Genomic DNA, 25,342 nt, shown 5'->3' with positions numbered 1-25,342 from the left:
GCACACACACATACCAGCCATTCCCTTGTCCGCTCCTCTAACCGATGCTCGTAATGATGTTTCATATAGTAATGTGGACATGAAGTCTCCTTGCGTTGCTCACCCGGAGGTCCTGTTGGTGTGGCGCTGTGAGTTTTGGCTGCAAGTTCTCACAGTGATGTATCTCTCATTGCGATGAGTTCTCGTGAGTTCTCATAGCGACGTCTGGTGAGTTTCTGAAGCGACGTCTGGTGAGTTCTCATAGCGACGTCTGGTGAGTTTCTGAAGCGACGTCTGGTGAGTTTCTGAAGCGACGTCTGGTGAGTTCTCATAGCAACGTCTGGTGAGTTCTCATAGCGACGTCTGGTGAGTTCTCATAGCAACGTCTGGTGAGTTTCTGAAGCAACGTCTGGTGAGTTTCTGAAGCGACGTATGGTGAGTTTCTGAAGCGACGTCTGGTGAGTTCTCCTAGTGATGCCTTGTGAGTTCTGATAGGGATGTCTCATCAGTTCTCATAGGGAGGTCTCATTGGTGTGTGGCCGTGAGTTTTCCTCCTCCAGCAGGGCGATGCGTTGTTTGAGCATGCGAACCTGTGTCTCGTGGCGCTCCACCATGGCCATCATCTGAGCCTCCAGCTTTTTCAGCTTACCCTGGTGCTTTTTCTTGGCCTTCTCATACGCAGCCACCAGGTTACTGGACAGAGGAAAGAGAGAAGAGAGAGAGAGAGAGAGACAGGTTAGAGAGGAGAGACAGAGTCAAATAGCTAGACAGGAAAATGCAGACAGATGAATTGACTTCAGTTTGATGTGGTGAGTCAAGTCACAGAGGTACTAAGGGGTTGAAGTAAAATATAAATGGTTAGATGTAGCAACTAAGCGTCAATGTGTTTTAAGAGGAGAATTGTGTTTGTGCTATCCATAAAGAATAGTGCATTAATTCACCCATTTCCCACTAGATGGCAACCCCTGTATTACAATGCAAGCCAACCACTGTTATAAAAGATCAGAATCCTAACAATAGCTCCAATAAACTCATTGGATTGTTGAATGAATACATCTTCTTTATACAGTGGGGCAAAAAAGTATTTAGTCAGCCACCAATTGTGCAAGTTCTCCCACTTAAAAAGATGAGAGAGGCCTGCAATTTTCATCATAGGTACACTTCAACTATGACAGACAAAATGAGAAAATCACATTGTAGGATTTTTAATGAATTTATTTGCAAATTATGGTGGAAAATAAGTATTTGGTCAATAACAAAAGTTTCTCAATAGTTTGTTATATACCCTTTGTTGGCAATGACAGACGTCAAACGTTTTCTGTAAGTCTTCACAAGGTTTTCACACACTGTTGCTGGTATTTTGGCCCATTCCTCCATGCAGATATCCTCTAGAGCAGTGATGTTTTGGGGCTGTTGCTGGGCAACACGTACTTTCAACTCCCTCAAGATTTTCTATGTGGTTGAGATCTGGAGACTGGCTAGGCCACTCCAGGACCTTGAAATGCTTCTTACGAAGCCACTCCTTCATTGCCCGGGCGGTGTGTTTGGGATCATTGTCATGCTGAAAGACCTAGCCACGTTTCATCTTCAATGCCCTTGCTGATGGAAGGAGGTTTTCACTCAAAATCTCACGATACATGGCCCCATTCATTCTTTCCTTTACACGGATCAGTCATCCTGGTCCCTTTGCAGAAAAACAGCCCCAAAGCATGATGTTTCCACCCCCATGCTTCACAGTAGGTATGGTGTTCTTTGGATGCAACTCAGCATTCTTTGTCCTCCGAACACGACGAGTTGAGTTTTTACCAAAAAGTTATATCTGACCATATGACATTCTCCCAATCTTCTTCTGGATCATCCAAATGCTCTCTAGCAAACTTCAGACGGGCCTCGACATGTACTGGCTTAAGCAGGGGGACACGTCTGGCACTGCAGGATTCGAGTCCCTGGCGGCGTAGTGTGTTACTGATGGTAGGCTTTGTTACTTTGGTCCCAGCTCTCTGCAGGTCATTCACTAGGTCCCCCCGTGTGGTTCTGGGATTTTTGCTCACCGTTCTTGTGATCATTTTGACCCCACGGGGTGAGATCTTGCGTGGAGCCCCAGATCGAGGGAGATTATCAGTGGTCTTGTATGTCTTCCTTCCTAATAATTGCTCCCACAGTTGATTTCTTCAAACCAAGCTGCTTACCTATTGCAGATTCAGTCTTCCCAGCCTGGTGCAGGTCTACAATTTTGTTTCTGGTGTCCTTTGACAGCTCTTTGGTCTTGGCCATAGTGGAGTTTGGAGTATGACTGTTTGAGGTTGTGGACAGGTGTCTTTTATACTGATAACAAGTTCAAACAGGTGCCATTAATACAGGTAACGAGTGGAGGACAGAGGAGCTTCTTAAAGAAGTTACAGGTCTGTGAGAGCCAGAAACCTTGCTTGTTTGTAGTTGACCAAATACTTATTTTCCACCATAATTTGCAAATAAATTCATTAAAAATCCTACAATGTGATTTTCGGGATTTTTTTCCTAATTTTGTCTGTCATAGTTGAAGTGTACCTATGATGAAAATTACAGGCCTCTCTCATCTTTTTAAGTTGGAGAACTTGCACAATTGGTGGCTGACTAAATACTTTTTTGCTCCACTGTATATGGGTAGCCATATACACCCCCCCCCACACACATACACACAATAAAGCCAAATGTATTTTCTACAAACGTTTTCACTTTTAATCACAAAAAATATTTCCTCTGAGTGTTACTATGGTTACCCGTTTTCCCGTATTTCCCGTGAGTGTTTCAATGGTTACCTGTTTGCCCGTTTCAGATCGTTGACGAACTCGGCACTCTGCTGGTGGCGGACCTCGCTACTCTTGGTTAGTCTTTCCAGCGCTGCCACTAGTTCCTGGACACGCCCCTTTAGCTTCTTCTCCCTGAGACACACACACGGGATGAGTCAGGAACACACACACACACACATAGCAGATAGACAAACATCCACACAGAGATACACACGCACACACAGTGCGTTGGGTTTTTTACCGTCTCAGTGCGTTGGTGAGCTCTGCTGCCAGGTCGCTATCATTCAGTGTCCTCAGGTCTGATAGGCTGATGGCCGGAGAGTCTCCACAATCCTGGAACATAACAACACCATGAAGAGCTGGTCTACAACCATACAGTGCTAATACTAACCATTATCATACTACTCCTGGTGAACTGATGGGCTGAGGTGATTAGGCTGCCTACAGATCAAACACTTAAGCGTAATTAACGGTGGTGTAGTCAATCGACTGCTCTTCCCTCTGCCAGCCTCTAGCTGACTCAACGTTTAACCAGTCAACTTCTAGTAAGTCTTTGTTTTCATTTTCAAAAATCCGCTGGAGCTGACATGCTTGATCCATTTTTGCTGCTGCTCTCGCTCCCGTTTTATGAATCATTAACTCATATATTTTACGTAACGATTATATCTGGGACTATTCCAAAGGTTTGGAAGGCGGCCCATGTACTCCCGCTTAACAAAGGTGGTGACCCTTGTGATCTAAATATATATATATATATATACACGCACACACACACAGTTGAAGTCGGAGGTTTACATACAACTTAACCAAATACATTTGAACTCAATTCCTGACATTTAATACTAGTAAAAATCCCATGTCTTAGGTCAGTTAGGATCACCACTTTACTTTATGAATGTGAAATGTCAGAATAATAGTAGAGAGAATTATTTCTTTCAGCTTTTATTACTTTCATCATATTCCCAGTGCACCAGTCCCTCCTGCAGCAAAGCACCCCCACAACATGATGCTGCCACCCCGTGCACCCCACTTTTTTTCTGATGTCTTGGCTGATTTCTTTTGATTTTCCCATGATGTCAAGCAAAGAGGCACTGAGTTTGAAGGTAGGCCTTGAAATACATCCACAGGTACACCTCCAATTGACTCAAATTATGTCAATTAGCCTATCAGAAGCTTCTAAAGCCATGACATCATTTTCCACAATTCTCCAAGCTGTTTAAAGGCACAGTCAACTAAGTGTATGTAAACTTCTGACCCACTGAATTATAAGTGAAATAATCTGTCTGTAAATAATTGTTGGAAAAATTACTTGTGTCCTAAACGACTTGCCAAAGTAGTTTGTTAACAAGACTTTTGTGGAGTGGTTGAAAAACAAGTTTTTTATGACAACAACCTAACTGTATGTAAACTTCCGACTTCAACTGTATATATATATATATATACAGTTATATCGCTGCAACTATATGCAGACTGTAACTACCAATTGGATATCAAAATGTTTTTCCCTTTTTCTCCCCAATTTCGTAAAAAAAAAATGTTTACCCCCTTTTTCTCCCCAATTTCATGATATCCAATTGGTAGTTACAGTCTTGTCCATCGCTGCAACTCCCATATGGACTCGGGTATAGGCAAATGTTGGGAGCCCTGCATCCTCCAAAACACGACTCTGCCAAACCGCACTGCTTCTTGACACATTGCTCGCTTAACCTGGAAGCCAGCCACACCAATATGTCGGAGGAAACACAGTACACCTGGCGACCGTGTCAGCGTGCATGCGCCTGACCCGCCACAGGAGTTGCTAGAGAGCGATGGGACAAGGACATCCCGGCTGGCCAAACCCTCCCCTAACCCGGACGGCGCTGGGCCAATTGTGCGCCACCTCATGGGTCTCCCGGTTGCGGGCAGTTGCAACACAGCCTGGAATCAAACCAGGATCTGTAGTGACACAGTTAGCACTGTGTTGCAGTGCCTTTGACAGCTGCACCACTCAGGAGGCCCTGATCTAAATAATACAAATACTACCCTACTTGTAAACTTTCTTGCCTAACTAAAATATTAGATTCCTTGATTAATTCCCAGCTAAGAGCTTTATTTTCTTTGAAATGTACATCAGTCAGGTTTTAGACCAGGTCTTAGCACTATCTCTGCTGCATCCCTAGTTATAAATTATGTGGTTAATTGTATGGATAAAAGACAACATTGTGCTTCCCTCCTCATTGATCTGCCAAAGGCTTTCGATACGGATCACTCACTGCTAATTCAGAAGCTTCCCTCAATTGGCCTAGACCAGGCTGTATGTAAAAGGTAAAACAATTTACTTGACAGATAGAACTCAATGTACAGTACTATATATCTACTGATGGTGTTGAATCAGGTTTCCTGGATATTACAAAAGGTGTCCTGCCGGGGTCGATTCTGGGTCCTGCACTTTTTACTGTTTACATTAACAATATCGACTTGTCTGTAAAAAATTGTAATCTGCACTTTTATGCCGATGATACTGTTGTGTATACTATTGCCCCCATGGTTGACCAGGCTCTATCTCAACTACAGTCTGCCGTCATTGTATTACAGAAAAACTTTCTTGACCTGGAATTAGTACTGAATGCAGATAAAACTATGTTGTTCTCTAGAGCGCATCAAAATAAGTCTGATGATATAAGCATGTGTACTTTGGATGGTGTCCATATTGATCGTGTCCCTGCTAACAAATATCTGGGCATCTGGATAGGTGAAAAGCTGTCTTTTAAAAAGCATATTGATGAGTCTCTTCTATAGGAATATGTCCTGCCTCTCGCTAAATAGTAGAAAGCAGATTATTCAGTTTAAATTCCTATCAGTCCTAGACTATAGCGACATCTATATGTTCGCAGCTGCCACTACATTAAAGCCATCAGATGCAGTTTATCAAAGAGCACTGTGCTTTATGACGGGCACCAATTTTAGTACTCATTACTGGATTCTCTACCAGAAAGTTGGTTGGCCCTCTTCAATGTCACGTAGGTTGATACATTGCTATCTTTTAAATTATATAGCCCTTTTACAAAAAGTCCCACTTTATCAAACATCATCACTAGACATACAAGTTATCACACCTGGTCTCAGGGATGGTTAACTCTAGAAATTCCTTTGGTCTCTACTGAGATAACTAGAAGCTGATTTACGTTTTTTTGCACCTTATTTGTTGAACAATCTTCAAAACGTTCTAAAATGAGAATAGCAAAATTATTATAGCAAAATTATGAAAGCCAACGGGACAATATTCTAAAACACTGTTGTGCGTACACATTTTGGACTCTGATCAGCGCTTTACAGTGATTAAGTTAACAAAGATCCCTTTATAATAACACATTCCATCATTGTATTTGCCTAATGGCATACAGTTCAGCAGAAGCGTTTTTACGATTTACACACGGGGGGAGGGTCCTTTTATAAACGCATTTCATGCAATTCTACGTCATTTAGGCCTACATGAGAGGAGACATTATCAGAATATTTTTTACACTACACAAAGTACCTAAATGAGTGGCTACTCTTGACACTGTCAAACAGATTAAAAAAACAACCTCGGCCCGATTTCCAAAAAGCATTCATTGTCATTAACTTAGCCTTAAGATGCTTTTGGGAAACCGGGCCTTGGTCTTGACCTGGCCCAGGTCCAATAAAAATAAAGGAGACACAGATTGTACAACATTAGGAGGAAATATATAAATATTATAGGCTACAAAAGCAACTTTCCAGTGGCACTGACTCACACAATTATGAAGACAGCATGAATATGCGTAGCCTAGGCTTCTCACCGTACCAGTGATGGTCTCAAGATAGGCCTGAGTTACTTGAAAACAGTGCTGTTCTTCAGAGTTGTGAGAATTTTTTTTTTTTAAACCAAATTAGTTTCTCTTTTCAGCAGTAGGAATTTGCTTTCCAAATGTATTTCCAGCAATTGCATTCTGATATTTGCAAAAGGCCTTTAGTCATTCACTGACAGCGCAAAGATAAATAAAATCTATAGAAATAGAATCCATAGAACGAAAGTGCCCATTCAAGTCAGAACTGACAACCATTTTGAGCATACCCATGAGATTTGTTGACGCTGAGAACAGAATATATATACATTTTGAAATAACATTCTTAGAACGTTCTTTGACCGTTTCCTGTGTTTTTTATGGAAAGTTTTCTTAATGTTTGAGAACAGGACTTGAAATTGAACCATGAGGAAACATAATGCTGAAGTACTGGAATTCCTACAGAAGTTGTTTCTCAACATTCTTTGAATGTTCTGAGAACTTTAAAAAATAACCATGAGAAACCTGTATAAAATGTTATGGGAAAGTTTTATACAAAATGGCCATAGGACAACCACGCCTTTAGCAAGCTCTAAGAAACATATGGTTCTCAGAACACAGTGGTGGAAAAAGTACCCAATTGTGATACTTGAGTAAAAGTATAGATACCTTAATAGAAAGTTACTCAAGTAAAAGTCAGCCAGTAAAATACTACTTGAGTAAAAGTCTAAAAGTATTTGGTTTTAAATATACTTCAGTATCAATATTAAATGTAATTGCTAAAATATACTTAAATATAAAAAATTCCTTATATTAAGCAAAATATTAACAATTTTCTTGTTTTTTAAATTTACAGATAGCCAGGGGAACACTCCAACACTATGACATTATTTACAAAAGATGCATTTGTGTTTAGTGAGTCTGCCAGCCCAGAGGCAGTAGAGATGACCAAGTGTTAGCTTGATAAGTGAGTGAATTTGACAATTATTCTGTCCTGCTAAGCATTCAAAATGTAACGAGTACTTTTGGTTGTCAGGGAAAATGTATGGAGTAAAATCTTCAATATTTTCTTCAGGAATGTAGTGAAGTAAAAGTAAAAGCTGTAAAAATATGAATAGTAAAGTAATGTACAGATACTACTAAAGTAGTACTTTAAAGTATTTTTTACTTCAGTACTTTACACCACGGTCAGAACGTTATGTGCTAGCTGGGTTCTATGGATAATATTTCTATTGCCACAACACAACAAGCCATTCAATATTTGGCAAGTGTACTGCCCACATTAAGGTAGTGTTCAGACAGGAGTAATTATACAATTTTGGAAATATTATTTACATTTATCAGGGGGTGCTGCAACACATTCAACGCCTCTACTTCCTGTGACTGTGCGATTTGGAGAAGCTAATCTGATCCTAGATCTGTGGTTAGGGGCAACTTTTATCTCAAGCTGTCACATGCAGTAAAAAGCTTGGTCTTATAGGTGGCAGCACTACCACCAACCCAGGGGAGAACGACTGCCCCCTCTCATTGAAACCATGAAGTTCAAGGCCTTCCAGTGTACTGCAGGCTGTTGTTTCCAGAAAGCAGGGTCCCCCACTATAATGAATAGGAAAATGGCAATCTTCGTGGTAAATATTAGTGTAAATAAAAACATTTTTAGAAGACAATCATGGTACCAATATTTGCTTCTATTACACCAGATGTATGTCCTTGAAACTATTACTTTAAAATAGCACACAAAAGTAATAAGGATAATTTAACAGCTAATGGCAGCCTGCAGTATACCGGCCAGCTTTCAACTTGAGATACTCAATAAGAGGGGTCAGCACTGAACTAGCCTGCAATGTCACTTCCTGGACTAGCTCGAACTGTGCATGTTATGTCTACATAAAACTCCCCTTGAGACTTCAAACATGGTGTGACGTCTTCAATGGCTTCGTCCATTCATATAGTTAATGCTTCAACGACTTATCCCTTTGTATTGCCACTTGGACTACAGAACAATACAGCTCGACTCACACTGGACAAGCATGTGAGAGTATTCATTGAGCATGCTACATGACTTATCGAGTTACAGGTATGCTGTCATACATTCAGGGCCTGCTATCCTGCTAGCCTGATTTGATTACAGGGCTGTTGATGGAGATTGGAACATGGCTTCCATTAAGGTAGTGGGGAAATGGATATAGGAAGAGACAATGGAGGGGAAGATACTGGGAGATGCTGGTCAGTGTTGTGTGTGTGTGAGCGCAAGCGCGCGGTCAGTGTTGTGTGTGTGTGAGCGCAAGCGCGCACACGCGTGTTGGGTAATTGCCTTTGTGCTGTGTGCATTTTGCTTGATTAGGCTTGCAGTGTTGTGTGTGTGTGTCACAAACATCCACCGCTCCAGGTGATGAATGGCTCTGATCATGGGCTCTGACAGAGCGGAATGATCTAACATAGTGTGTGTGAGTGAGAGTGAGAGAGAGCATGCATGAGTATACACTCCCCCACAGTGGGAGGTATGTGTGGCTATTAGAGTCTACCCCCGTGTGTGAAATACAATCAAACAGGCCATTTCTAGACCCTAACAATAAGAATTGGTCTGTAGATATAAAAGGTAGCTGGTTTGAAAGCAGGGGGGGGGGCAATAATAGAGGCTGCTCTGTCTTTCACTCTGAAAAGCACTTGCATTTACAGATGGCCCTTTGATTGGCACATTCAACGCTGGTTGCTCCTAGCAACCGATGAGTAAGCCTTATTGAACAAACAGAGCTACGGTGATAGCAGGGAGAGCAGGGGGGGATCGAGATTTAAGGTAGTGTGTCTGCACGTAAAGCTGTAAGGGTGTGTGTTGGAATGTTGTGTGCATGCCAAGAGATGTGAAGTGCATGTGTGTGTTCACGTAATCCCTGTCCCAGCCGGGGGACATGGAAGGGCACTGTTATCGTATCCAGTGGATTACAAGGCTAATGTAGTGTCACAAGCATTGGAAGCTCAAGGCTGTGATCAGAGAGAAGCACACCTCTATTCTATTCCCTTTCTTAATCCTGGCACACACACAAATACACAACTGATCTCTGTCTATATGTATTAAAGAAATGGTCAGAAAAGACTATGGATGGTGTGAGGGGCTTAGTGCTCTGATATCTAATTGATCTCCCAGACCTCTTGGAGTTCAGGTAAAAAAGTATTTGATAGTTTAGAATTGCACTTGGGACTCTGGAAGTCCTAATTTGTCTACTTTCTCTTCCCATCCTCTCAGTTTCTTCTCCTCTTATGCAGTACAGTATCTCACTCTCAGACTTCACCCCCATTTGCCTTCCTTCCTCCTCTCTTTTCCTTTCTTGTACTCACCATTCTCTTTTCTCTCCTCCTTCTTCCACTTTTCCTCCCTCTCAATACTCTTAAGTCCATTCTTGTACTCTCCCCATCTCCAGGTTTATTTTTTTTATCTCTGTCACTGTGTGTATACAGTAGGACTCTCACAGACACACAGTGGCCCCTTCTCTAGGGCCACATCTCAGAGTACAGACAGACAGCTCCCCAGAGGAGAACCCCAACAGACTGAGAAAGTCTGAAGTAGAGACTTCTAGTGTGCAACTGCCAACCTTTCAGAGTGACAGGCCCTCTCAGCTTTAGGACTGTTGTGTATGGGGGCTCAGAAAAGAAGCACTCATTCCACGAGTCAAATATATACAGGCTGACAAGGTGTGAGGGAGATGGAGGAGGAAGAATGGGGGCAACAAGACAGAGGAGGGAGAGAGAGGGAAATGGGGGAGAGATACACTCCAACGAGAGGAGATCTTGAGAGACTCCAAAGAGAGGAGAGAGAGAAGGGAGTGGACAGAGCTGTGACTCAGCCTCCAGCCTCTTCAATGATTCATGTGACTGACTGGTTCAGAGTGAATGCTGCTGCGTAGTGGAGAGAGACACACTGTCTACAAGCCTCAATCTAAGCCTGAACCCCGCTTTGTGGTAGACCTGTTGAGTCTGGGGCTTGTGTTTCCATAGGTGGACGAGGTCTCTTTTCGGGTAGGAGAATTTAGAGGGCGTAAATGTTTGTGCACCCTCACCCTGGCACTTGCCCCTTCCATGCGGTCGATATACATCTTAGAGGCCAATGTTGGGGGGAGGGGGTGTTTGGGCCAAGTGTGTGTGCATGCGTGTGTGTTGTCCACACACCTTAGCGGCTTGGCTCTTGTCTATACTACTACTCCCAGTGGAGCTGAGGGACCTCCTGCGCTGCTCCTGCTGCTCCTCCACTTCGGCCTTGAGGTGCTCGATGTGCACCAGGTAGGCCTGCTCCTGGGCCTCCCGCGTGCTCAGCCGCAGCTCCACTGCCTTCTTCTCCTTTTCCAGCAGGTAGAGCTGGGCCTTCAGCTCCGCCATCTCCTCCTGAGGGGGGAGGAAGGGTTAACAAGCTAATATAAACAAGCTACAAGTTATTCTTATCAAGTTATTCTTATCATATTGTAACCATATGGAAGAAAGGGAAAAAGGGAGGGAGGAAATAAGGATAGACACTGAGTATACCAAACATCAAAGCTCATTACCGTGCACTTTCACCACCCTGTGAAGTTCATCATAACTTATTTCATCTGTAGCCTAATAAACTGCATGCTTTCCCAAGTCATGGTGGGAGGATCACACAGCATGTCATCACGTGACTCCAAGTTTACTTCCATATGATGGTTATCGTATCGATATTTCTCACATAATTAATTTTCTTGACACAAAAAGATCCCACCTCGTGTAGTGTATTTTGTTTTGTCGACATTTGGAAAGTATACAGACACGGTTTCCAACAGGTCTGTTGTGACATTATTTACCCGACATGTACTTTTACTCGCATAAAAAGGTTTGATGGAAACCGACAGTGACTCAATTAGCCCATATCTGTTTGTTTTTTTAGATCGGTAAGTTAGTCTAGCGGCCAGCTATCTGCACTTGTAGTAATCGTGGTTGTATTAACAACCGGGGGGACCCCACTCTCACTCAGATATCATATTAAGAACTGCAAAAATGTCTCTCCACTACATGGCAAAATGAGTAGAATTGAATGAAAAGGCCCGTGTGTATGCTCTCCCTCCCACTCTCCTCGCGCTCCCTCCTTCTCCCTCCCTCTCCCTCTCACCTTCATGGCCATGAGCTCCTGCATCAGCACAGCGTTCTCCAGGTCCAGACGGTGCGTGTCTCCCCGGGGCTTGACCTCCAGGCTGAGGGGGTCGACGTGAACGCTCTCTAGCTCCAGCATGGTCAGCTTGACTGCCGCACGGTCATTCTTCAGCTGCTGCACGTAGTCTTTTAGTCGCTGTTCGTCCTCCTTGGAGAAGTCTGTGTCGCACGAGCTGGTCGTGGAACTGGTGGTGCTGCACACACACACACACACACACACACACACACACACACACACACACACACACACACATACACACACACACACACACACAAAGATACCATAAAATTTTGCTCTGTTGGATGATAGCTAGCATCTAGAAAGTAGTCTTCATTTCCCCTTGAACAGTTAAGATCACAATTAGAGAAGCTAAACTGTTCCTAGATCTGTGCCCTGCGAGTCTGACACGGGAAGAAATTAAGTCACCAAATACTGTGTAAAAATCGTCCCAGATACTCTTTTTCCTGTTGTTTTTATTGAATATCCAAAACAGACAATATACTGCAGTGAAGCTGCTCAACAACTACATCATACCAGTCATCCAACAGACTCCCATTCAGAGCGACACACAGAAGCATCCAGGGTCAATGTAACAAACCTGTCTGATCAGGATGAACAATACCTGGTAAAACCCTTTTAATTCTGAGTGCTATGCATTTCACTAGTATTTTTGCATCACAACATTGAAGTGTAAGGGGCCTCCAGTTTTTTAGATCGACTGGGTCTTTATATTTGCCATCTGGGTCTTGTTTTAATAATAGAGCAATCAGACCTTCCTGCTGAGTACCTGACAGACTACCATTTCTAACAATGGAGCTTTTAGTATCTCAAAAAATACTTGATATACCTCTACCGGTATGCCATCAAGCCCTGGGGGTTTTCCAGGCTGAAAGGATTTAATAGCCTCAAAAAGTTATTCCTCTGTAATTAGGCCTTCGCACTGATATTTCTGCATATTTGTTAATTTTCGTATTTATATTTATATTACTTGGAAAGAATTCCTAACCGTAATCTTTATTCAGTGGGAGAGGAGGAGACGGAAATGAGAACATCTACCTAAAATAATTAGCTTCCTCTTTTTAAATATCATTCAGAGAATCATAGATGACTCCATCTTCAGTAACAAGTTTCTGCAAATTCTTTTTTGTTAGCATTCTTGTATTGGAGATTCAGGAAGAATGTTGGATCCATCTTCCTTGCGAATCATTCCTGACTATTTGCACCTTCAGATCAACATTTTTGCTAATTAATATCATCACACCCTTTGAGTTCCTTTGTCCATGATAGAAAATTATTTCACCACCCCATTCCTTTTTCCACGCAACTTCATCTAAGGATGTAGAGTGAGTTTCGTGTAAACAGTTATATGTTGTATGTTATATTCCTTTTCTTTTAGCCATGTAAAGGCTGCTCTTTTTTTATAATCTGCTAAACCGTTACAATTATAACTGGCTATACTTATTTCACCCCTTCCCATAACTAGATACTATTCTCAGTCTAAATTGACTGTCACGTTCTGACCTTAGTTCTTTTGTCTTTGTTTTAGTATGGTCAGGGCGTGAGTTGGGTGGGTAGTCTATGTTCTTTTTTCTATGTTGTGGTTTTGTGTTTGGCCTGGTATGGTATGGTTCTCAATCAGAGGCAGGTGTCGTTCGTTGTCTCTGATTGAGAATCATACTTAGGTAGCCTTTTCCCACCTGTGTGGTGTGGGTGATTATTTTCTGTTCTGTGTTTTCCTTCACCGTACAGGACTGTTCGTTTGTTGTTTTTTCAGTGTTCAGTTGTTTCATTAAAGAATATGAACACTTACCACGCTGCATGTTGGTCCTCTCCTTCCAACAGCCGTTACATTGACCATAATTAGTGCTTGTAAAGTTACTGCCATCAGAGGTATTATGATGGTCAAAATTAGAGCTTTCAAATGTCTGATATTTAGAATTCAAGAAATAGGTTCTAGCAATATTTGTTTTACTCCGTTGCCTATTTGCCTGTGAGCCAATGCCACAGATGTTATAAAATTGAGACAAGATATTATGTGTGTAGTAAATCTGAGTAGGTTGATGTGTATGATATTGGATGAGATTTAGTGAGAGTGTGTACGATGTCTGTATAAGAGAAAGACTAATGTTTTGTGTCCAAATAAATAATTACTCTGCCAATTTGCATGGTTGAGTGTCTATGTGTGTAACATAGACAACATAGACACTTTGATTGTTTTAACTCTTTGCTGTACACAGTGTCCTTGGGAGACGATGATGAAAATTGCGCTGCAGTGGATACCACCTCTACCCTCCGTTCTGTTGGTGAACGTACAGTCACTAAAGAACAAACTGGACGAGCTCCAATCGAGACTATCCTATCAACGGGACCAAAAGAACTGTAATATTCGGTGTTTCACGGAGTAGAATACATCTCGTTGGCTTTTCCATGCATCGTCAAGACTGGTCGGCAGCTTTCTTTTTATTGGCTAGTCTGAGATATGGCTTTTTCTTTGCATCTCTGCCAAGAAGGCCAGCATCCCGGAGTCGCCTCTTCACTGTTGACGTTGATACTGGTGTTTTGCGGGTTCTATTTAATGAAGCTGCCCGTTGAGGACATGTGAGGAGTTTGTTTTTCAAGCTAGACACTCCAATGTACTTGTCCTTTTGCTCAGTTGTTCTCCAGGGCCTCCCACTCCTCCTTCTATTCTGGTTAGAGACAGTTTGCGCTGTTCTGTGAAGAGAGTACTACACAGCGTTGTACAAGATATTCAGTTTCTTGGCAATTTCTCGCATGGAATAGGCTTAATTTCTCAGAACAAAAAGAGACTGACGAGTTTCAAACGAAAGTTCTTTGTTTCTGGACATTTTGAGCCTGTAATCAAACCCACAAATGCTGATGCTCCAGATACTCAATTAGTCTAAAGAAGGCCAGTTTTATTGCTTCTTTAATCAAAACAACAGTTTTCAGTTGTACTAACATGATTGCAAAATGTTGATTGCAAAAGGGTTTTCTAATGATCAATTAGCCTTTTAAATGATAAACTTGGATTAGCTAACACAATGTGCCATTGGAACACCAGAGTGATGGTGGCTGATAATGGGCCTCTGTATGCCTATGTACAGTGGGGCAAAAAAGTATTTAGTCAGCCACCAATTGTGCAAGTTCTCCCACTTAAAAAGATGAGAAAGGCCTGTAATTTGCATCATAGGTACACCTCAACTATGACAGACAAAATGAGAAAAAAAATCCAGAAAATCACATTGTAGGATTTTTTATGAATTTATTTGCAAATTATGGTGGAAAATAAGTATTTGGTCACCTACAAACAAGCAAGATTTCTGTCTCTCACAGACCTGTAACTTCTTCTTTAAGAGGCTCCTCTCTGTCCTCCACTCGTTACCTGTATTAATGGCACCTGTTTGAACTTGTTATCAGTATAAAAGACACATGTCCACAACCTCAAACAGTCACACTCCAATCTCCACTATGGCCAAGACCAAAGAGCTGTCAAAGGACACCAGAAACAAAATTGTAGACCTGAACCAGGCTGGGAAGACTGAATCTGCAATAGGTAAGCAGCTTGGTTTGAAGAAATCAACTTCAAAAGCATCTTCACTGACATTTTCAACCTGTCCCTGGCCCAGTCTGTAATACCTACATGTTTCAAGCAGACCGTCATAGTCCATGTGGCCAAGAAAGCTAAGGTAACCTGTCTAAATGACTGCCGACCCATAGCACTCACGTCTGTTGCCATGAAATGCTTTGAAAGGCTGATCATGGCTCACATCAATACCATTATCCCAGAAACACTAGACCCACTCCAATTTGCATACCGCCCCAACAGATCAAAAGATGATGCAATCTCTATTGCACTCCACACTACCCTTTACCACCTGGACAAAAGGAACACCCATGTGAGAATGTTATTCATTGACAACAGCTCAGTGTTCAACACCATAGTGCCCTCAAAGCTCATCACTAAGCTACGGACCCTGGGACTAAACACCTCTCTCTGCAACTGGATCCGGAACTTCCTGATGGGCCGCCCCAGGTGGTAAGGGTAGGTAACAACACATCCGCCATGCTAATCCTCAACACGGGGGCCCCTCAGGGGTGGGTGCTCAGTCCCCTCCTGTACTCGCTGTTCACTCATGACTGCATGGCCAGGGCACGACTCCAACACCATCATCAAGTTTGCTGATGACACAACAGTGGTAGACCTGATCACAGACAAGAATGAGACAGCCTATAGGGAGGTCAGAGACCTGACCGCGTGGTGCAAGGACAATAACCTCTCCCTCAACGTGATTAAGACAAAGGAGATGATTGTGGACTACAGGAAAAGGAAGAGCACGCTTCTATTCTTATCGATGGGGCTGTAGTGGAGCAGGTTGAGAGCTTCAAGTTCCTTGGCGTCCAGTTCACCAACAAACTAACATTGTCCAAGCACACCAAGACAGTCGTGAAGAGGGCACGACAAAGCCTATTCCCCCTTAGGAGACTGAAAAGATTTGGCATGGGTCCTCAGATCATCAAAATGTTTTACAGCTGCACCATCGAGAGCATCCTGACGGGTTGCATCATTGCCTGGTATGGTAACTGCTCGGCCTCAGACGAGGCAAGGTACTACAGAGTACAGGTCGACCGATTAACTTCTTGGTGACAGGGGGCAGTATTTTCACGTCCGGATGAAATGCATGCCCAAATTCAACTGCCTGCTACTCATCTCCAGAAGATAAGATATGCATATTAGTAGTATATTTGGATAAAAAAACTCTGACGTTTCTAAAACTGTTTGAATCATGTCTGTGAGTATAACAGAACTTATTTAGCAGACGAAACCCAGAGGTCAAACCATTCAGATTTCTTTTTTTTTTTGAGGTCACTCTCTTTTCAATGGGCTTTCATTGGGAATACAGATTTCTAAGGGACCTTCTTGCAGTTCCTATCGCTTCCACTGGATGTCAACAGTCTTTAGAAATTGGTTGAGGTTGAACGAGGGTAACTTGAAGTGTACTGTTAGATAGAGGCGAGTGACCAGAAAGCTAGCTACAGTTTGTTTTCCTCCTGTATTGAACACAGATCATCCCGTCTTCAATTTGATCGATTATTTATGTTAAAAAATACCTCAAGTTGTATTACAAAAGTAGTTTGTTGTGTTTTGTCAAAGTTTACAGGTAACTTTTGAGATATTTTGTAGTCACATTGCGCAAGTTTTCTTTACATAGTTGAATGTGCTGACAACAAAATCACACAAAAATGATCAATGGAAATCTAATTTATCAACCCATGGAGGTCTGGATTTGGAGTCACACTCAAAATTAAAGTGGAAAATCACACTACAGGCTGATCCAACTTTGATGTAATGCCCTTAAAACAAGTCAAAATGAGGCTCAGTAGTGTGTGTGGCCTCCACGTGCCTGTATGACCTCCCTACAACGCCTGGGCATGCTCCTGATGAGGTGGCGGATGGTCTCCTGAGGGATCTCCTCCCAGACCTGGACTACAGCATCCGCCAACTCCTGGACAGTCTGTGGTGCAACGTGGCGTTGGTGGATGGAGCAAGACATGATGTTTCAGATGTGCTCAATTGGATTCAGGTCTGGGGAACGGGCGGGCCAGTCCATAGCATCAATGCCTTCCTCTTGCAGGAACTGCTGACACACTCCAGCCACATGAGGTCTAGCATTGTCTTGCATTAGGAGGAACCTAGGGCCAACCGCACCAGCATATGGTCTCACAAGGGGTCTGAGGATCTCATCTCGGTACCTAATGGCAGTCAGGTTACCTCTGGCGAGAACATGGAGGGCTGTGCGGCCATGACTGACCCACCATGACTGACCCACCGCCAAACCGGTCATGCTGGAGGATGTTGCAGGCAGCAGAACGTTCTCCACGGCGTCTCCAGACTCTGTCACGTCTGTCACATGTGCTCAGTGTGAACCTGCTTTCATCTGTGAAGAGCACAGGGCGCCAGTGGCGAATTTGCCAATCTTGGTGTTCTCTGGCAAATGCCAAACGTCCTGCACGGTGTTGGGCTGTAAGCACAACCCCCACCTGTGGATGTCGGGCCCTCATACCACCCTCATGGAGTCTGTTTCTGACCGTTTGAGCAGACACATGCACATTTGTGGCCTGCTGGAGGTCATTTTGCAGGGCTCTGGCAGTGCTCCTCCTGCTCCTCCTTGCACAAAGGCGGAGGTAGCGGTCCTGCTGCTGTGTTGTTGCCCTCCTACGGCCTCCTCCACGTCTCCTGATGTACTGGCCTGTCTCCTGGTAGCGCCTCCATGCTCTGGACACTATGCTGACAGACACAGCAAACCTTCTTGCCACATCTCGCATTGATGTGCCATCCTGGATGAGCTGCACTACCTGAGCCACTTGTGTGGGTTGTAGACTTCGTCTCATGCTACCACTAGAGTGAAAGCACCGCCAGCATTCAAAAGTGACCAAAACATCAGCCAGGAAGCATAGGAACTGAGAAGTGGTGTGTGGTCACCACCTGCAGAACCACTCCTTTATTGGGGGTGTCTTGCTAATTGCCTATAATTTCCACCTGTTGTCTATTCCATTTGCACAACAGCATGTGAAATGTATTGTCAATCAGTGTTGCTTCCTAAGTGGACAGTTTGATTTCACAGAAGTGTGATTGACTTGGAGTTACATTGTGTTGTTTAAGTGTTCCCTTGATTTTTTTGAGCAGTGTAGATATAAAACAGAATTACAGAAAATATAAAAAATAATTGTATGGGGCCCCTTAGATATGTTTATTAACATTAATTATTTTACCAGGTATATTGACAGAAAACACATCTCTTTTACACCAAGGACCCAGGGAAGAGTGGCAGGGTAGAGGAGAAGAATATGCCTATTTGAAAGCTGTAAAAAAAAGTAAGAGTAGCTTGCGACATGTTTAATTTTTGCTAGAAAAGGTTGGAGACCACTGCTCTAGTGCAGCCACTGCAGAGCACTGTAGACTCTCATCTCCTACACTAATTGTCAATTTTCTGCTGTGCCCCTGACTTAAATGTGAGCCGCATTTGAATGTCATGTATTTTCTCTCCCAGAGCAATGACTGTAGATGAAAGCTTTGTTTAGGGAGCGGCTTCCTTGCTTGAACTGTCATGGGCACTTGAGCAGAGGGCTGGCTTTAATTATGTTTCAATATGGATTGAAAGCATAAACTACAGCGGTTCACAAAATGTGGGGGTCGCGAGGGGTCGGCAGGGGGCGAATGTGGATATTATGTAGTAGACTGAACCTATTAATGTTACATTGAGCTGGGTGAATGGAATATGAATGACAGTCATCCAATATGCTGTAATAGAAATAAGGCCATGCTCATAAAAAAAATATATATATCCTTTGTCATCTTAAACGGCACCGACTGCCACTGATATACACACATACCTAGTGTGACTATTGGAGGACAGGCTCTCCCACGGTTGAACACTGCAGCCAGTCACAGCGAATGCGGCTCCACAGCTACCGTCCAGCCTGCCCAGAAGATCCTTGGCTGCATTCTCTGCTGTCTTCCTGCAGTCATGGGCCCTCTTCAGGATTTGAGTGATGCTCTCCTCTCCCAACTTCTCGCCTACACACACACACACACACACACACACACACACACACACACACACACACACACACACACACACACACACACACAGTAGAAAGAGAGATGTCAATTAGCTTTTATTTGCTGGAGTCATTGTAATTGCCACGGCTGTCACAAAGCCAACATTTGGTCTTGAATGTACTACATCTAAAAATATATGCCACATTAACCACGATTGAATGAAGTATTCCAAATGAAAATGTACTGTACACGTGGCTATACAAGGCTGCAAATACTATATGTAATGTTAGTCAGCATTAGATGAATAAAGGGATGTTCGTCTGAGATACTGTTTTGTGTTGAAGGGGAAACGGTTAGGAGGGAGGCATGTGTTACAAGGGAGTCGTGAGGCCAAGACCTCAGAAAGCCAAGCCAAGACCTCAGATAACAATTGTAGACCTCCACAAGTCTGGTTCATCCTTGGGAGCAATTTCCAAACACCTGAAGGTACCAAATTCATCTGTACAAACAATAGTACGCAAGTATAAACACTATGGGACCACGCAGCAGTCATACCGCTCAGGAAGGAGACGCATTCTGCCTCCTAGAGATGAATTCAAATTCAGAAACTTTCTGTCCAAAAATGATGCAGAAAAATTAATCCATGCTTTTGTCACTTCTAGGTTAGACTACTGCAATGCTCTATTTTCCGGCTACCCGGATAAAGCACTAAATAAACTTCAGTTAGTGCTAAATACGGCTGCTAGAATCCTGACTAGAACCAAAAAATTTGATCATATTACTCCAGTGCTAGCCTCTCTACACTGGCTTCCTGTCAAAGCAAGGGCTGATTTCAAGGTTTTACTGCTAACCTACAAAGCATTACATGGGCTTGCTCCTACCTATCTCTCTGATTTAGTCCTGCCGTACATACCTACACGTACGCTACGGTCACAAGATGCAGGCCTCCTAATTGTCCCTAGAATTTCTAAGCAAACAGCTGGAGGCAGGGCTTTCTCCTATAGAGCTCCATTTTTATGGAACGGTCTGCCTACCCATGTCAGAGACGCAAACTCGGTCTCAACCTTTAAGTCTTTACTGAAGACTCATCTCTTCAGTGGGTCATATGATTGAGTGTAGTCTGGCCCAGGAGTGGGAAGGTGAACGGAAAGGCTCTGGAGCAACGAACCGCCCTTACTGTCTCTGCCTGGCCGGTTCCCCTCTTTCCACTGGGATTCTCTGCCTCTAACCCTATTACAGGGGCTGGGTCACTGGCTTACTGGGGCTCTCTCATGCCGTCCCTGGAGGGGGTGCGTCACCTGAGTGGGTTGATTCACTGTTGTGGTCATCCTGTCTGGGTTGGCGCCCCCCCCTTGGGTTGTGCCGTGGCGGAGATCTTTGTGGGCTATACTCAGTCTTGTCTCAGGATGGTAAGTTGGTGGTTGAAGATATCCCTCTAGTGGTGTGGGGGCTGTGCTTTGGCAAAGTGGGTGGGGTTATATCCTTCCTGTTTGGCCCTGTCCGGGGGTGTCCTCGGATGGGGCCACAGTGTCTCCTGACCCCTCCTGTCTCAGCCTCCAGTATTTATGCTGCAGTAGTTTGTGTCGGGGGCTGGGGTCAGTTTGTTATATCTGGAGTACTTCTTCTGTCCTATTCGGTGTCCTGTGTGAATCTAAGTGTGCGTTCTCTAATTCTCTCCTTCTCTCTTTCTTTCTCTCTCTCGGAGGACCTGAGCCCTAGGACCATGCCCCAGGACTACCTGACATGATGACTCCTTGCTGTCCCCAGTCCACCTGGCCATGCTGCTGTTCCAGTTTCAACTGACCTGAGCCCTAGGACCATGCCCCAGGACTACCTGACATGATGACTCCTTGCTGTCCCCAGTCCACCTGGCCATGCTGCTGCTCCAGTTTCAACTTCCACCTGACTGTGCTGCTGCTCCAGTTTCAACTGTTCTGCCTTATTATTATTCGACCATGCTGGTCATTTATGAACATTTGAACATCTTGGCCATGTTCTGTTATAATCTCCACCCGGCACAGCCAGAAGAGGACTGGCCACCCCACATAGCCTGGTTCCTCTCTAGGTTTCTTCCTAGGTTTTGGCCTTTCTAGGGAGTTTTTCCTAGCCACCGTGCTTCTACACCTGCATTGCTTGCTGTTTGGGGTTTTAGGCTGGGTTTCTGTACAGCACTTTGAGATATCAGCTGATGTACGAAGGGCTATATAAATAAATTTGATTTGATTTGATTTGAATGTACTTTGGTGCAAAAAGTGCAAATCAATCCCAGAACAACAGCAAAGGACCTTGTGAAGACGCTGGAGGAAACAGGTACAAAAGTATCTAAGTCCACAGTAAAATGAGTCCTATATCGACATAACATGAAAGGCCGCTCAGCAACGAAGAAGCCATTGTTACAAAACCGCCATAAAAAAGTCAGATTACAGTTTGCAACTGCACATGGGTACAAAGATAGTACTTTTTGGAGAAATGTCCTCTGGTCTGATGAAACAAAAATAGAACTGTTTGTCTATAATGACCATCGTTATGTTTGGAGGAAAAAGGGGGAGGCTTGGAAGCCGAAGAACACCATCCAAACCGTGAAGCACGGCGTCATGTTGTGGGGGTGCTTTGCTGCAGGAGGGACTGGTGCACTTCACAAAATAGATGGCATCATGAGGCAGAAAAATGATGTGGATATATTGAAGCAACATCTCAAGACATCAGTCATGAAGTTAATGTTAGGTCGCAAATGGGCCTTCCAAATGGACAATGACCCCAAGCATACCTCCAAAGTTGTAGCAAAATTGCTTAAGGACAACAAAGTAAAGGTATTGGAGTGGCCATCACAAAGCCCTGACCTCAATCCTATAGACAATTTGTGGGCAGAACTGAAAAAGCATGTGCGAGCAAGGAGGCCTACAAACATGACTGTGATGTGATGAAAAAAATAAAAGGTGAAATAAATAATTCTCTCTGCTACTATTCTGACATTTTCCATTCATAAAATAATGTCTGCAACATTGAAAGTCCCCAAGAACACAGTGGCCTCCATAATTGAATGGAAGAAGTTTGGAAACACCAAGCCAAACCGCCCGGCCAAACTGAGCAATCGGGCGAGAAGGGACTTGGTCAGGGAGGTGACAAAGAACCCGATGGTCACTCTGACAGAGCTCTATAGTGCCTCTGTGGAGATGGGAGAACATTCTAGATGGACAACCATCTCTGCAGCACTCCACCAATCAGGCCAGGCGGAAGCCACTCCTCAGTAAAAGGCACATGACAGCCCGCTTGGAGTTTGCCAAAAGGCACCTAAAGATTCTCAGACCATGAGAAACAAGATTCTCTGGTCTGATTAAACCAAGATTGAACTCTTTGGCCTGAATGCAAATCATCACGTCTGGAGGAAACCTGGCACCATCCATACGGTGAAGCATGGTGGTGGCAGCATCATGCTGTGGGGATGTTTTTCAGTGGCAGGGACTGGGAGACTATTCAGGATCGAGGGAAAGATGAATGGAGCAAAGTACAGAGAGATTCTTCATCAAAACCTGCTCCAGAGTGCTCAAGATCTCAGACTGGGGCGAAGGTTCACCTTCCAACAGGACAATGACCCTAAGCACACAGCCAAGACAACGCAGGACTGCCTTCGGGAAAAGTCTCTGAATGTCCTTGAGAGAACCAGCCAGAGCCCGGACTTGAACCAGATTGAACATCTCTGGAGAGACCTAAAAATAGCTGTGCAGCAACGCTCCTCCTCCAACCTGACAGAGCTTGAGATGATCTGCAGAGAAGAATGGGAGAAACTCCCCCAAATACAGGTATGCCAAGCTTCTAGCGTCATGCCCAAAAATACTCTGTAATCGCTGTCAAAGGTGCTTCAAGTATTGAGTAAAGGGTCTGAATACTTATGCAAATGTGATATCTGTTTTGTATTAGAAAACATTTCTGAAGACCTATTTTTGCTTTGACATTATGGGGTCTTGTGTGTAGATTGATGAGGGAAAATACTATTTCATTCAATTTAGAATAAGACTATAACGTAACAAAACATGGAAAAAGTCAAGCGGTCTGAATACTTTCCGAAGGCAGTGTGTGTGTGTGTGTGTGTGTGTGTGTGTGTGTGTGTGTGTGTGTGTGTGTGTGTGTGTGTGTGTGTGTGTGTGTGTGTGTGTGTGTGTGTGTGTGTGTGTGTGTGTGTGTATGTATGTATGTATGTATGTATGTATGTATGTATGTATGTATGTATGTATGTATGTATGTATGTATGTATGTATGTATGTATGTATGTATGTATGTATGTATGTATGTATACACATACAAAGGGTCTATATACACACACATAACTGTTCAAAAGTTTGGGGTCACTTTGAAATGTCCTTGTTTTTGAAAGAAAAGCAATTTTTTTGTCCATTAAAAAACATCAAGTAGATCAGAAATACAGTGTAGACATTGTTAATGTTGTAAATGATTATTGTAGCTGGAAACGACTGACTTTTATGGAATATCTACATAGGCGTACAGAGGCCCATAATCAGCAACCATCACTCCTGTGTTCCAATGGCACGTTGTGTTAGCTAATCCAAGTTTATCATTTTAAAAGGCTAATTGATCATTAGATAACCCTTTTGCAATTATGTTAGCACAGCTGAAAACTGTTGTCCTGATTAAAGAAGCAATAAAACTGGCCTTCTTTACACTAGTTGAGTATCTGGAGCGTCAGTATTTGTGGGTTCGATTACAGGCTCAAAATGACCAGAAACAAATAACTTTCTTCTGAAACTCGCCAGTCTATTCTTGTTCTGGGAAATGAAGGCTATTTCATGCAAGAAATTGCCAAGAAACTGAAGATCTCGTACGACGCTGTGTACTACTCCCTTCACAGAAAAGCGTTACATTGAAAATCTCTTCCCAACTATTTCCCAATCTATATGGCACAGCTGTACATGTTTTGGTCCTTAAATGAAACTGGTATACTTTTTTTACTCATCACAATTTTCTTTTGCCAATTTTGGTCTTCAATGCAGGGTTGACAGACAAGTTCCTTACTTTTGCTGCAATTAGTTGGTTGTAATTTTGATATTTCCAATATATTCCCATATATTTATGTTAGCTGCATTTGACATAATTCCACCAGTCCTATTTATGATATCACTTACAAAGATACCTTTTTTTATCCAAAAACATTTTATATCAATTATTTGTATATTTCAGTTTAACCGTAATATTTGTTCTGTCTTTTCTGGTGGATTAAACTGAAACTGCAACCAACTTTCTATGGCTTGTTTAAAAATGGTAGATATTTTGGAGATTATTTCATTTTCAAATAACCGAAAGTGAGAGGCATTTATAGATAAATTCCTGTCGTACTTTATCAAAAACCTTTTCATAGTCAGCTATGAATACCAGGCCTGGTTTCCCAGATGCAAAAAACCTGTCTGGTTAGAATGAATAATATCTGACAATACCTTTTTAATTCTAAGCGCTATTCACTTTGCTAGAATTTTTGCATCACAACACTGAAGTGTAAGGGGCCTCCAATTTTTTAAATGGCCTGGATCTTTATATTTATTTAGTTTGATTAAAGTTTATGATGGGAGGATGAAGTGAAGTGAAGAGAAAACAGGAGTGATGGAGGTGAGGTTTGCAAAGGAATGAAATGAGAGTGGAGCAATTTATAAAAGAGAGTATATAATGAGTAATAGATTAAAAGAGTATTTTTGAGAGGTGGCCTCTTTGCTTTGATTGGTTGGAGTTCAACTGTGGGTCACTGAGTGTAGGAAGAAACAAATCTGCACTGATCAAAGAACAAACGAGCCTGTGTAGGCATGAAGAGTGAGTGTGTGTGTGTGTTACTCACCTACGTCACCCACTCCGGCAGCTCTGAACTGGCCCAGTACCAGACTCTGTTCACTCTCCGCCAGCGTCAACAGCAGCTCATAGGCCTCTATACACTGTTCACTGGGAGACAGAACACACACACGAGCCGACAAGGTGAAAAGTCTGTCGATGTGCCCTTCAGCAAGTCACTTAACCATAATTGCTCCAGTGGCGCCGAACTTCTATGGCTGACCCTGTAAAACAACACATT

At 43.1% G+C, this 25,342-nt stretch overlaps 1 protein-coding gene across 4 annotated transcripts in view; it reads right to left on the bottom strand.

Annotated features, from left to right (window-relative positions):
- Positions 1–355: 355 nt before the first annotated feature.
- LOC112233454 (colorectal mutant cancer protein-like) overlaps positions 356–25,342 on the bottom strand; it is a 125,896-nt gene continuing 100,909 nt past the window's right edge. For all 4 annotated transcript variants that reach the window (XM_042311043.1, XM_042311044.1, XM_042311046.1 and 1 more), the window contains 7 exons: positions 25,112–25,212; positions 19,104–19,287; positions 11,670–11,904; positions 10,718–10,930; positions 3,010–3,101; positions 2,778–2,900; positions 356–672 (listed from right to left, as the gene is read on the bottom strand). In XM_042311043.1, coding sequence (XP_042166977.1) covers positions 492–672; positions 2,778–2,900; positions 3,010–3,101; positions 10,718–10,930; positions 11,670–11,904; positions 19,104–19,287; positions 25,112–25,212 — 1,129 coding nt within the window. In that variant the 3' untranslated portion in view covers positions 356–491. The remainder of the gene's footprint in view (positions 673–2,777; positions 2,901–3,009; positions 3,102–10,717; positions 10,931–11,669; positions 11,905–19,103; positions 19,288–25,111; positions 25,213–25,342) is intronic.

Source organism: Oncorhynchus tshawytscha, linkage group LG33 (assembly GCF_018296145.1).
Source record: "Oncorhynchus tshawytscha isolate Ot180627B linkage group LG33, Otsh_v2.0, whole genome shotgun sequence".
In the NCBI taxonomy this organism is placed as follows: domain Eukaryota; kingdom Metazoa; phylum Chordata; class Actinopteri; order Salmoniformes; family Salmonidae; genus Oncorhynchus; species Oncorhynchus tshawytscha.
Note: the sequence above shows the minus strand (reverse complement) of the source record. Positions and strands in the feature narration are given on the sequence as shown.